This window comes from Tursiops truncatus, chromosome 9 (genome assembly GCF_011762595.2).
Source record: "Tursiops truncatus isolate mTurTru1 chromosome 9, mTurTru1.mat.Y, whole genome shotgun sequence".
NCBI lineage: Eukaryota > Metazoa > Chordata > Mammalia > Artiodactyla > Delphinidae > Tursiops > Tursiops truncatus.
Window position 1 is genome coordinate 86,801,665 of NC_047042.1, and position 14,391 is coordinate 86,816,055.

The 14,391-nt window shown below is 40.4% G+C and overlaps 1 protein-coding gene across 1 annotated transcript in view; it reads left to right on the forward strand.

Moving 5' to 3' along the window:
• LOC101338287 (leucine-rich repeat and guanylate kinase domain-containing protein) overlaps window positions 1–14,391 on the forward strand; it is a 126,573-nt gene that overhangs the window by 59,478 nt on the left and 52,704 nt on the right. Inside the window, 2 exon segments of the mRNA XM_033863285.2 lie at window positions 10,258–10,294; window positions 10,296–10,332. Of these exon segments, the coding sequence (XP_033719176.1) occupies window positions 10,258–10,294; window positions 10,296–10,332 (74 nt within the window).

The following is a 14,391-nucleotide window of genomic DNA, read 5'->3' on the forward strand; positions in this document are numbered from 1 at the left end:
ATGCAGTTTGTGTGGAGGCACAAGATGACAAAACATAATCCTAAAATTAGCTTCCTGCTCCTATACTGTTACTGTTGCCACTGCTGTTTTTCTCCTCTGGATGGCATTAGTAGCAAGAGGAAAGACACCCATAAATACCCCACACTCATGCATCCACCTCCTCACAGGCTCAGAAGCCTTGCCTAACCATGCACCCTCATGGGGGCAGAGGTCAGGGCTCGTTCAATAGCACATCATTCACCAAAGCAAGGATCAGGGAGCATATCACTGGATAAGAAAAGGTATTAGGGAGCTAGTAATTTCAAGCATTGAGAAAGTCAGATAGTACTACTATTGCATGCAGCAACTTTCTAATTAAAACAAATGATAAAACCAAAGCACATCTTCAGGGGCAAGTCCTTGCTCTTGTTTATTTTATTTATTTATTTTTTGAATTTAATTTTATTTAATTTTTTTTATACAGCAGGTTCTTATTAGTCATCCATTTTATACACATCAGTGTATACATGAAAATCCCAATCTCCCAATTCATCACACCACCACCACACCATCCCCCTGCCGCTTTCCCCCCTCAGTGTCTGTACGTTTGTTCTCTACATCTGTGTCTCAATTTCTGTCCTGCAAACCGGTTCATCTGTACCATTCTTCTAGGTTCCACATATATGCATTAATATATGATATTTGTTTTTCTCTTTCTGATTTACTTCACTCTGTATGACAGTCTCTAGATCCATCCACGTCTCTACAAATGACCCAATTTCGTTCCTTTTTATGGCTGAGTAATATTCCATTGTATATATGTACCACATCTTCTTTATCCATTCATCTGTCGATGGGCATTTAGGTTGCTTCCATGACCTGGCTATTGTAAATAGTGCTGCAATGAACATTTTGGTACATGAATTTTTTTGAATTATGGTTTTTCTCGGGGTAAATGCCCAGTAGTGGGATTGCTGGATCATATGGTAATTCTATTTTTAGTCCTTTAAGGAACCTGCATACTGTTCTCCATAGTGGCTGTGTCAGTTTACATTCCCATCAACAGTGCAACAGTTCCCTTTTCTCCACACCCTCTCCAGCATTTGTTCTTTGTAGATTTTCTGATGATGCCCATTCTAACTGGTGTGAGGTGATACCTCATTGTAGTTTTGATTTGCATTTCTCTAACAATTAGTGATGTTGAGCAGCTTTTCATGCGCTTTTTGGCCATCTGTATGTCTTCTTTGGAGAAATGTCTATCTAGGTCTTCTGCCCGTTTTTGGAATGGGTTGTTTGATTCTTTAATATTGAGCTGCATGAGCTGTTTATATACTTTGGAGATTAATCCTTTGTCCATTGATTCATTTGCAAATATTTTCTCCCATTCTGAGGGTTGCCTTTTCGTCTTGTTTATGGTTTCCTTTGCTGTGCAAAAGCTTTGAAGTTTCATTAGGTCCCATTTGTTTATTTTTCTTTTTATTTCCATTATTTTAGGAGGTGGATCAAAAACGATCTTGCTGTGATTTATGTCAAAGAGTGTTCTTCCTATGTTGTCCTCTAAGAGTTTTATAGTGTCCGGTCTTACATTTAGGTCTCTAATCCATTTTGAGTTTATTTTTGTGTATGGTGTTAGGGAGTGTTCTAATTTCATTATTTTACATGTAGCTGTCCGGTTTTCCCAGCACCACTTATTGAAGAGACTGTCTTTTCTCCATTGTATATCCTTGCCTCCTTTGTCATAGATTAGTTGACCATAGGTGCGTGGGTTTATTTCTGCGCTTTCTGTCTTGTTCCATTGCTCTATGTTTCTGTTTTTGTGCCATACCGTATTGTCTTGATTACTGTAGCTTTGTAGTAGAGTCTGAAGTCAGGGAGTCTGATTCCTCCAGCTCTGTTTTTTCCCCTGAAGACTGCTTTGACTATTCAGTCAAAGACTGCTTTGACTATTCAGCTCTGTTTTTTCCCCTGAAGACTGCTTTGACTGCTTTTGTGTCTCCATACAAATTTTAAGATTTTTTATTCTAGTTCTGTAAAAAATGCCGTTGGTAATTTGATAAGGATTGCATTGAATCTGTAGATTGCTTTGGGCAGTACAGTCATTTCACAATATTGATTCTTCCAATCCAAGAACATGGTGTATCTCTCCATCTGTTTGTATCATCTTTAACTTCTTTCATCAGTGTCTTATAGTTTTCTGTATACAGATCTTTTGTATCCCTAGGTAGGTTTATTCCTAGATATTTTATTCTTTTTGTTGCAGTGGTAAATGGGAGTGTTTCCTTAATTTCTCTTTCAGGTTTTTCATCATTGGTGTATAGGAATGCAAGAGATTTCTGTGCATTAATTTTGTATCCTGCAACTTTACCAAATTCATTGATTAGCTCAAGTAGTTTTCTGGTGGCATCGTCAGGATTCTCTATGTATAGTATCATGTCATCTACAAACAGTGACAGTTTTACTTCTTCTTTTCCAATTTGTGTTCCTTTTTATTCTCTGATGGCCATTGCTAGGACTTCCAAAACTATGTTGAATAATAGTAGTGAGAGTGGACATCCTTCTCTTGTTCCTGATCTTAGAGGAAATGCTTTCAGTTTTTCACCACTGAGAATGATGTTTGCTGTGGGTTTGTCATATATGGCCTTTATTATGTTGAGGTAAGGTTCCTCTATGCCCACTTTCTTAAGAGTTTTTATCATAAATAGGTGTTGAATTTTGTCAAAAGCTTTTTCTACATCTATCAAGATGATCATATGGTTTTTATTCTTCAATTTGTTAATATGGTGTATCACATTGATTGATTTGCATATATTGAAGAATCCTTGCATCCCTGGGATAAATCCCACTTGATCATGGTGTATGATCCTTTTAATGTGTTGTTGGATTCTGTTTGCTAGTATTTTGTTGAGGATTTTTGCATCTATATTCATCAGTGATATTGGTCTGTAATTTTCTTTTTTTGTAGTATCTTTGTCTGGTTTTGGTATCATGGTGATGGCGGCCTCATAGAATGAGTTTGGGAGTGTTCCTTCCTCTGCAATTTTTTGCAAGAGTTTGAGAAGGATGGGTGTTAACTCTTCTGTAAATGTTTGATAGAATTCACCTGTGAAGCCATCGGGTCTTGGACTTTTGTTTGTTGGAAGATTGTTAATCACAGTTTCAATTTCATTACTTGTGATTGGTCTGTTCATATTTTCTCTGTCTTCCTGGTTCAGTCTTGGGAGGTTCTACCTTTCTAAGAATTTGTCCATTTCTTTCAGGTTGTCCATTTTATTGGCATAGAGTTGCTTGTAGTAGTCTCTTAGGATGCTGTATATTTCTGTGGTGTCTGTTGTAACTTCTCTATTTTCATTTCTAATTTTATTGATTTGAGTCCTCTCCCTCTTTTTCTTGATGAGTCTGGCTAATGGTTTATCAATTTTGTTTATCTTGTCAAAGAACCAGCTTTTAGTTTTATGTTTCTATTGCATTTATTTCTGCTCTGATCTTTATGATTTCTTTCCTCCTGCTAACTTTGGGTTTTGTTTGTTCTTCTTTCTCTAGTTCCTTTAGGTGTACGGTTAAGTTGTTTATTCGTGAATTTTCTTGTTTCCTGAAGTAGAATTTTATTGTTGTAAATTCCCCTCTTAGAACTGCTTTTGCTGCATCCCATAAGTTTTGGATCATCATGTTTTCATTGTCATTTGTCTCTAGGTGTTTTTTGATTTCCTGTTTGATTTCTTCAGTGATCTCTTGGTTATTGAGTAACGTATGGTTTAGCCTCCATGTGGTTGTGTTTTTTACGTTTTTTCCCTGTAATTCATTTCTAATCTCATAGCATTGTGGTCAGAAAAGATGCTTGATATGATTTCAATTTTCTTAAATTTATTGAGGCTTGATTTGTGACCCAAGATGTGATCTATCCTGGAAAATGTTACATGCACACTTGAGAAGAACGTTTAATCTGTTTTTGGATGAAATGTCCTATAAATATCGATCAAATCTATCTGGTCTACTGTGTCATTTAAAACTTGTGTTTCCTTATTAATTTTCTGTTTGGATGATCTGTCCATTGGTGTAAATGAGGTGTTTAAGTCCCCCACTATTACTGTGTCACTGTCGATTTCCTCTTTTATAGCTGTTAGCAGTTGCCTTACGTGTTGAGGTGCTCCTATGTTGGGTGCATATATATTTGTAATTGTTATATCTTCTTTTGGATTGATCCCTTGATCATTACGTAGTGTCCTTCCTTGTCTCTTGTAACATTCTTTATTTTAAAGTCTATTTTATCTGATACGAGTATTGCTACTCCAGCTTTCTTTCTCTTTCCATTTGCATGGAATATCTTTTTCCATCCCCTCACTTTCAGTCTGTATGTGTCCCTAGGTCTGAAGTGGGTCTCTTGTAGACAGCATATATATGGGTCTTGTTTTTGCATCCATTCAGCAAGCCTGTGTCTTTTGGTTGGAGCATTTAATCCATTCATGTTTAAGGTAATTCTCGATATGTATGTTCCTTTCACCATTTTCTTCATGGTTTTGGGTTTGTTTTTGTAGGTCCTTTTCTTCTCTTGTGTTTCCCACTTAAAGAAGTTCCTTTAGCATTTGTTGTAGAGCTGGTTTGGTGGTGCTGAATTCTCTTAGCTTTTGCTTGTCTGTCAAGCTTTTGATTTCTCCATCGAATCTGAATGAGATCCTTGCTGGGTAGAGTAATCTTGGTTGTAGGTTCTTCCCTTTCATCACTTTAAGTATATCATGCCACTCCCTTCTGGCTTGTAGAGTTTCTGCTGAGAAATCAGCTGTTAACCTTTTGGGAGGTCCCTTGTATGTTATTTGTCATTTTTCCCTTGCTGCTTTCAATCATTTTTCTTTGTCTTTAAATTTTGCCAGTTTGACCATATGTCTGAGTATATTTCTCCTTGGGTTTATCCTGTATGGAACTCCCTGTGCTTCCTGGACTTGTGTGGCTATTTCCTTTCCCATGTTAGGGAAGTTTTCAAGTATAATCTCTTCAAATATTTTCTCTGGTCCTTTCTCTCTCTTTTCTCCTTCTGGGACCCTATAATGCGAATGTTGTTGTGTTTAATGTTGTCCCAGAGGTCTCTTAGGCCGTCTTCATTTCTTTTCCTTCTTTTTTCTTTATTCTGTTCCACAGCAGTGAATTCCACCATTCTGTCTTTCAGGTCACTTATCTGTTGTTCTGCCTCATTTATTCTGCTATTGATTCCTTCTAGTGTATTTTTCATTTCACTTATTGTATTGTTCATCTCTGTTTGTTTGTTCTTTAATTATTCTAGGTCTTTGTTCAACATTTCTTACATCTTCTCGATCTTTGCCTCCATTCTTTTTCTGAGGTCCTGGATCATCTTCACTATCATTATTCTGAATTCTTTTTCTGGAAGATTGCCTATCTCCACTTCATTTAATTGTTTTTCTGGGGTTTTATCTTTTCCCTTCATCTGGTACCTAGTCCTCTGCCTTTTCATCTTGTTTATCTTTGTATGAATGTGGTTTTTCTTCCACAGGCCGCAGGATTGTAGTTCTTCTTGCTTCTGCTGTATGCCGTCTGGTGGATGAGGCTATCTAAGAAGCTTGTGCAAGTTTCCTGATGGGAGGGACTGTTGATTGCTGTTGTTTAAATTTTCTTTTATTTTATTCTTTATCCATCATATATTTTATTGATTTTTAATTAAATGGAAAAAAAAAGGGCTGAATACAGTCTCATTTCTCTGCCATTTGCTTGAATGTTTTCTTTCCTTCCTATTTATCTCCTTTTTTCCCAGCATTTTGTCTTTCTTTTTTTTTTTTCTTCTTTTTTTTTTTTTTTTTGGTATGTGGGCCTCTCACTGTTGTGGCCTCTCCCGTTGCGGAGCACAGGCTCCGGAGGCGCAGGCTCAGCAGCCATGACTCATGGGCCCAGCCGCTCCGCGGCATGTGGGATCTTCCTGGACCGGGGCACGAACCCGCTTCCCCTGCATCGGCTGGCAGACTCTTAACCACTGCGCCACCAGGGAAGCCCTTGTCTTCCTTTTTAAATTGCATTCATCCAAGACCAAGACATTCAATGAAATTTTCACATGGTAAGTTGCATATCCCGATGTATAAATATTAAAAACATGGCTCGGTGGTATAACAAATATTGGAGTGGCTGAGGGATTGTGCTCTTGTGCAAGGATCTGATTTTACCATTTGTTCTTGGTTTTAGAAATAGGTTGGATGTTCTTTCTTTACTTGTATTAGTTACAAGTGGCCTAGAGATAGGCATTTACTGCCTTCGGAGTCTCTCCATTTATTTCCAGTCTTAACAGTACCATACAAATCAGTGGCTTCCTAGAAACGTGCTGGGTAATGAGAGAAACAGAAAGCAATACCGGCACGCCTGTTCATCTTCCAGATTTAAGGCCTTGAAAGTGATCTGAATAGTCATGAAAGTAAAACTGTATACTTCTTCCTTAGATCTCTATTTTATAGCAATCTCTATTTGTGTAACCTTTTTCATGATGTTGACTACTAACTATATTTTATTTTTAGCCCTATAATATGGTAAAATAAAAGCCTGCAGCTGTTTAGCTAAATGAGATGGTATGAGCTGTAGCTCCCCAAGAGCCGTCTAATCTAGTGTCTCTTTATACAGGTGTGACAGACTAGTAGAATGGTTTATTTATTCCTTCAGTCAGTGTTTCTTGAGCACCATCCACGTGCATTGTACCAGTGATAAAATTGTAAAACAAGCAGACATGAGTCTTGCCCTCCTGGCAGCTTACACTCTACTGTGCGATTAGATAAGTAAATGCTAACAAGACAGTTTGATGGGTGCTATGATGAGGGAAGTAAAGAGCCTCTGTGACAGGAGAAATAAAAAATAAGTGGGATGTGAGATTTGAGGCGGGGGAACAGGTGCCTGAGATCCAGGCAGAAAGAACAACAGGCACATTTGAGTTTTTTGGCTGCGTTGGGTTTTTGTTGCTGCACACAGGCTTTCTCTCGTTGCGGCAAGCAGGGGCTACTCTTTTGTTGCGGTGCATGGGCTTCTCATTGTGGTGGCTTCTCTTGTTGTGGAGCATGGGTTCTAGGCATGCCGGCTTCAGTAGTTGTGGCACACAGGCTCAGTAGTTGTGACACACAGGTTTAGTTGCTCCGCGGCATGTAGGATCTTCCCGGACCAGGGCTCAAACCCGTGTCCCCTGCATTGGCAGGCGGATTCTTAACCACTGCGCCACCAGGGAAGCCTGGCACATTTGATTAACTGAAAGTACACTGTAGTGTGGCTAAGCTTGAAGCATGGAGGAAGATGGCAGAAGACCAGAAAAATAGACAGGGGTCTGATCATAAGGGGTCTCTAAGCAGGGGAGTGTCATGATCACAGCTGCATTTTAGAAAGTGTCCCCTGTGGGCAGTTTGGGAGGGTGCTTGGGGAGGGAAGGCTGGAGATGAGGAGACTGGTTAGGATATAGTGACAGGTGGTAATGGCATGAATTAGAAAGTGGTATGCAGTTACAGGAAAGTGGACAGAGTAGTGGCTTCCTGGAATTTGATACTCAGACACAGTATGTGCTGGAATCTTCTCCGTTCGTGATCTCTTAAATTGTGTCCAGCAGTTTATTGACATATATTTGCATTGGGCATTGGGACCAATTTAATTTGCCTACCAAATGCCCTAGGAATACGTGGGCTTTTGTGGACACCCAGTGAAAGAGTTCCCTTACTAACAATATGGCATGCTATAAATGTGCTTGAATTTGGATGTGCTCACAGCCAAGCCTCTGCCTAAATATGTGCAGTAACAAGTTATTTCTTGAAGCAATCTGGTCCAGAGTTGAGATTCTAAATCTTCATGCTTCTGAATCACACTAAAAAAATTTCTACTTCCTCAGCTGCCTGCTAGCCCTTCTTAGGCATTGTTTCTTCTTCCTCTTACATTTTCCTGGATTTAGTAATATTTTATTATTTGGCCTGGCCTTCCGGATTCCTTTCCCTCCCGATCATCTCCTCCTCTCCATGGACTTGGTGTGTTAGGATCCTCAGTGACAGCTGGCCAGTGAATTGGCCTTTAAGAATTTCTGACTCACCCTTAGACTTTCAGTGCCAGTGTTGTATTCTGGGGTTAATCGCGAACACAGCTCTTTGTCTGTTAAATGAAACTAACAGGGAGTATGGCTCCCATTACAAACCATGATTTAATTAATTTTCCATGATTTAACTAGTAAATAATAAAGTCATGGAAATGTAACTTACAATTGAAATTACATTTAGACAGGAGAGAGGAACGATGTTGAAGGTGGTGGCCCAAGCAAATTGCTTTGTCTGAAATCTGGCACCATGTTTTTCTGAGTTTAATGAAACATTGCTTTCACTGTGAAGCATTTCCTTTTCAAGACATTCATATTTGGGCAGCATACTACACAGCGAACATTTCTATATGTGAAAATTGGATGACAGATTCAAAAAACCGCAGGTCATCTTAGGTCCTTCTTGATAGAAAGTTCCGTAGTGGATGCTGGTTCTGTCCTAGCTTTCTCCGTGTCAGTGAAGCCATCTCTTTATTTACCTGCCTAGAAGCTTCAGATTGCTTCTTTGCTTTGTCTTCCTTTTAGAAATTCTGAAAAAATCCCTGCTACTCAATTCCTTTGTTGGAAAATGCAAATGCAGTGCAGTGTGTATAGGCTATGCTAAGGGTGTGTGGTACAGGATGCCAAGTCAGCGAGTTATCTGTCCTGACTGTCATGGACACCAGTAGACAGAAGGTCTCAGGTCCCTGCCAAGGGGTATAAAGAAATTCCAGTGCATGCAAACAGCACAACAAACGTCATGGTGTTTTGACAGCCTTCTCTTAAAATGTGCTCTTTCCTGTGTATACAATTTAAATGTAATGTTAAGACCTTTAATTTTATAGTATAGCTAATTCTTGATTTTAAGGAAGGGGAACAGCGGTATGAATTAGAAAAGTTTGTCTGTCTTTGACTTTGAAGTGGAGAAGATTTTGAGGTTGTGAGTTTACCCTCTTAGTGTGATACTAAAAGGACTTGACTTTGGTGTCATCCTGTGGTTGTTACTTAGTCACGTTACTTTACTGCTGTGCCTCAGTCTCATCATCTGTAAAATAACAACAGTAGCACCTACCTCATGTCTTTTTGCGAGGAGTCAATGAAATAGCATGTCAAGTGTCTAGCTACTTGCATCTCCTGTTTTAAAACCATAGGATAATCTAAAAATCAGTTTGCGTTCCCAGAACTTAACATTGGGAAGTCAGCATGGTCTGAAATCAACAGTCCTGGTCTAGATGGGAGCCCCATAGTCTAGTTCTGGGACCGATACTGGCCTGCTCTGTGGCCTCGGGCAAGTCATTTTTATAGTCATCTTAAAATGGAGCTCATCACAGCTGCCATCCACTTCACATGTTCGATTAATTCATTCATGTTACAAATCTTTAGTAAATGCCTACTGTGGGCCAGGCATTGGGAATGCAGTGGCAGATAAGATCAACAAGATAAAGTCCTCTCCTCATGATTTGTATGTCCTGCTGGAGAAGATAGGAAAAAACAGATAAGAGAAGGCAGTTTGGGTGATGGAGAGTAATTGGGGGCGTGGTGGGCTGGGGTAGGGATGCTATTCAGGTAGTGGGGCAGAAAAGGCCTCTTTGGTTGAGCTGAGAATGCCATTCAGCTTTGGAATCATGGCTTCCTGTGGGAGGTTCGTACATAGTACTGATAAGTGTGGCAGGAATAAGGAATGAGCTGGTCTCTGCCCTCAAGCAGCAGAGGAGATGGGGTCCTGAATAGGGGGCTGGGAGGAGCTGGTGGCAGGCACTGAGGCTCAGGGTGGATAAAGAAGAGGTGCAGAACCCATCCACAGGTGGTCAGGAAAGGCCTTTTGGGGGTGACCCTTAAATTGAGTCCTGAAGACAAGTGGGCTAACCTGGCAGAGGAGCGGGGTGGGAAGCGTTACAGAAAAGCCCATAGTCCAGAGAGAGCATGAAAGCACTGGGTGGAAAGTGTATGGGTAATAAATACTGTTATACTTCTTAAAGTATTATGATGTGATGTCAGAGGTGGTGATTCAGAAGGTGATAAAGAACAATGAGTGAAAATTTGGTGTCGATAATCTAAAAGTTTTTATAATCCCTATGAAGTACAGCAAGTGAATGTAGTCTAGCACTGCAGAGCTCAGGGTTTTTCAGAATAACGTTACTTTATGTTTCGTGGATCAATTTTAATTTTTGAAAACATACTTTACACCAGAACCTTTTCCATTTTGAATTTCAAACTAAAAGAAAGAGACGAAGTTCTCTGCATTCTGTTTTCAGGGCCTGTCACACCACAAGACGGCCGTACTTTGGAGAAAGGGGATCGCGTTGATTATCATTTTATTCTCTCAAGCAGTTTTTGATGAAATGCTAAACATGGTAAGGACTGCTCTTTATATTTAATGCACAAGAAATGTATGTTCTGTGGTAGAAATACTAGGAAATAGTGTTAAGAAAGAGAATTATATTTGTCTTTTTCCTGAGAGATGTGTTCTTATTGAGTTGGTTTTTTTCTTAAACCATTTGATACATCATTGTTCACAGGCTGCTTTATTTTATGATCTTGGAGAAAATATTGTAAATTTCCAATGACACTGAATAAATAGACGTTTAGAGAAATGGAAGAAAGCACCACGAAAAGATCTTGAGATCTGTGTGTATCAGGTGCTGCTCTATTGATCAGATTTGACTCAAGATAAACAATTCCCGAGACTTGATGTGATGCAGCAAGCTTGGAATGGAGCACTTACAGGGGGATGGGGGTTGGCGTGTTCTGTCCCGAGACCACTCCCTCTGTTGGTATCACTGGTGCTTTCTAATTGTTGTGACCCTAAACACCATTTCACACTGGTGAGTCCCAGCCAGTTTGGTCTTCCTGGACACATACACAGACTTGACCTTCCACCATAACATCGCTGTGTGAGAAGTCCTAAGTCCTGGAGGTCATTAATGCATGTGGAAGCTCTCGACAGTAGACAGGAGAAGTTTCCTCATTTCTTTGAGGTCTGTGTCTTTCCTAGGTGAGGATAACTACCCTGCCCTTGTCCATTTCATTGGAGCTCTGGCGACCTTATTTCCCATGACTTCAGTTAAACAGAAAGAAATCTCATATCTTCATCACTCCGATGGATCTGTAAGCCTTTTATTTCTCTTCACCTTGGGCCTTACTTTTGTTGTATTATCATTTTTTTCTATCACCAAATGAATCCTACACAACTCTTTTTTTTTCCCCTGAAGCTTCCTGAAGGATGGGATTAAGGACTAGTCTATGCTTCTGCTTTTGAAGATTACCATCTAACCAGTGATACTCTTACAGCTACATCCCTCCTCCCCTCCCTCCCCTTCTCCATCCTCCATTCTTTTTCTGCCCCATCCCCAAATAATAGACCTGGCTTATACCTCAGTGCTCATAACTGTGGAGCATTAAGCATAGGCTCTGCAGTTGCCACGAGTTTAATTTTGAATGACCAGCTTTACACATGGTGCGTATTTTCTCTTGCATTCACAGAGAAACCAAGTGAAAAAACCCTATAATCCTAGGCCATTTCCCTTTAATCTTGTCAAAAGAACATCTTGGAAATTCTTTATGAGTTTCTCTCAGGGCTATGTTTAGAAGTTCGGTTTTATGTACCAAGGGTACTCTGAGACTTTTATATTTCTAAAAGCCGTTCAGAGAAACCTGAGGAGTTATCTTGATATTAGTAAGAAGCATTCTCTTAAGACTCTTTGGGTTGAAAGACAGCTAGTTCCAAATTGATGTTAATTTCTTGTTAGAGTCTGGGGCATTTTTTCTTGATTTAGTTCCACCGTTCTCAGTGCCCATGTGCTCCTCTGATGTTTCATACCTTATCATATCTGTAATCAAGTAAGTCTGGTTCATTTCCTAGTCTGAGAAATCACTGTACTTTTGTACTATATTTAGTCTTCTAGTTTTACTCCCTCTATGAGAGTGCTTGTGTGTTTGAGAAGTACTCATTTTTCCTGCTTCTGCTAACATATTACTTCACTGTAAAGGGCATCATCATATCAACTTGATTTTGCTTCAAATCTTCTTTTCTTTCAAGTGAGCTTGAGGCTGTTTCGTGAAGAGAGACAAACCTAGAGATTAGAAACTCGTGACACATTGTCAGGTGAGCCAACACGCCCACACACTCAGCCTCTGTACACAGAGCCCCTCTCCATGCACGTTCCCCTAGCCAGCCTGCCCCTCCCAAGTCACAGTACCCTTGACAGACAGCCCGGGCACACCCCACCCCAGCATGCCTGCTGTGGACAGTCACACCCTCCACTCTGACAGGTACACATAGACTAGCACATGCTTCCATATACACTCCACACCCTCCCCAAAAACAAAGATCATCCCCCCATGTGCCCACAGACGCGTGAAACCCTTCTTAAGCCCATATACACAGTCACTTACCTGCAGAGACTCTTGTACTCTTGTGGAAGTAAGATCACAGATCTGGAGGTCTCTGAGGTATGATTATTGCTGTTTATTAAGAAATCCACAGGCAGGAAGCGGTGAAAGGAGTATCACCTCCAGAAGCTGGGGACCACTCATCTCAATTCTTAACAAATCAGTGGAACAAGGTTGTTTACATACACTAGTACAGTGCAAGATTTCTCCCAACCTTACATCCTTCCAGAAATGTTTTTGGGATCCACAGAGGGAGGCCCTTGTACACACAAGTAAACAAACTCATAGTATATATCTGAAAAGTGATTCAAATATACATTATGAAAACAGAGTGAGTCACAGTAAACAAGATAAAGTATGGCGTACCTGACGGGAGACTCAGGTGTCTATCTATGTAGATATAATATAGATAGATAGTAAAAGGAAAGGAGTCACAGTATTTGTCCCAAAGAACACAGTATGACATTGAGGAGTAAAGTCAAAGGATATTTATTGCTGGGTCTTTAACTTATAGAATATATGACATAAATGTCTTCTGATTATGGTGGATGGGGGTTTTCCTCATCACCCGCAACAGACACATCCCCCAGAGACCCACCCTCCTGAGGGACACCGTATGTCTCCTAGCCTTCTAACAACCCCCCGCCAGGCAGCGCCCCCCACACAATATACACACACGCAAATCTCCAGAACATCTGGGCCAGGAGGCACAGGGCAGCATCAAAGACCCTGACTGCTACTGTTTTTAATGACGGCGCGCCTTTTGCTGGGCTTCAATTGATGGGATTTGGCCTTGGGAGTTTTCACTTCATTATTTATTTCAAAATCATGTTATCTGAGGAGTCACGGTGGCTAAGGATGTCCACATTTTTATTCCTTCTGTTGTCATCAACATCCCAGTTTAGATTAAATCTTGTTGTCTAATAAATATAATATCATCAAAGGAAAAGTCAGAAAATTTTTTTAATACATTTATTTATTTTTGGCTGCGTTGGGTCTTCATTCCTGCGCACGGGCTTTCTCTAGTTGCGGCGAGCGGGGTCTACTCTTCGTTGCTGTGCGTGGGCTTCTCATTGCGGTGGCTTCTCTGTTGAGGAGCACGGGCTCTAGGCGCGTGGGCTTCAGTAGTTGTGGCTCGTGGGCTCTAGAGCACAGGCTCAGTAGTTGAGGCGCACGGGCTTAGTTGCTCCGCAGCACGTGGGATCTTCCCAGACCAGGGCTCAACCCGTGTCCCCTGCACTGGCAGGCGGATTCTTAACCACTGCACCACCAGGGAAGTCCAGTTCAAACAATTTGAGAGATGTGTTCTACTTGCTTTTTTTTTTTTTTGCACGAGACTACAGTTTCAGGAAGAACTGGGCTTCCAGAATATAGAGAGAAGGCAGTATTTGTACCTCAGATGACTAGAGGGCACACAATACTGATGCTGAATACATTTGGGGCAGTTTCAATAAAAAGCTATATTTATAAGGAAAAGCAGGATGGTCTGTTTTTCATCGCTTATCTCAGGATGCAAAGGTTTATGGATGTCGCTGTAATTCATGCCTTCAGGCTTATCTGGGAATGCAAGGCACTTGAGAACGGAAGCTTTTGGGGGAGACCTGGTGTACTGGCATAGCCGAAATGGCTGAGGCAAAGGGGTGAACTATTAGTTTTGCTTTCTCAGTAATGAAGGTTTATAGGCAGGTTGGCAGGAAGTGGGTAAGTAAGCAAAATGATCTGTTTATCAAGCTTCATGCCTTCACTCCGCTCTAACGTTTGGTCAGCTGGTTATTTCCAAAAGCCTAATATTTTTTGGCCAGCTGGGAATTCTGAATGAATTTCTGTATCACAGTTTGGGTATTAAGTTTCATCAACCCATGTCATCCTTATACAGTTGCAATATTTATACGTTTTGTGTAATCGTATAAAGTGGGACATCAAATCATTTTATTTATATTAAATTCCGTGATGCAGATGTTATAGGAAAAATCTTTGCACTTCTTCATTGCAGGGGG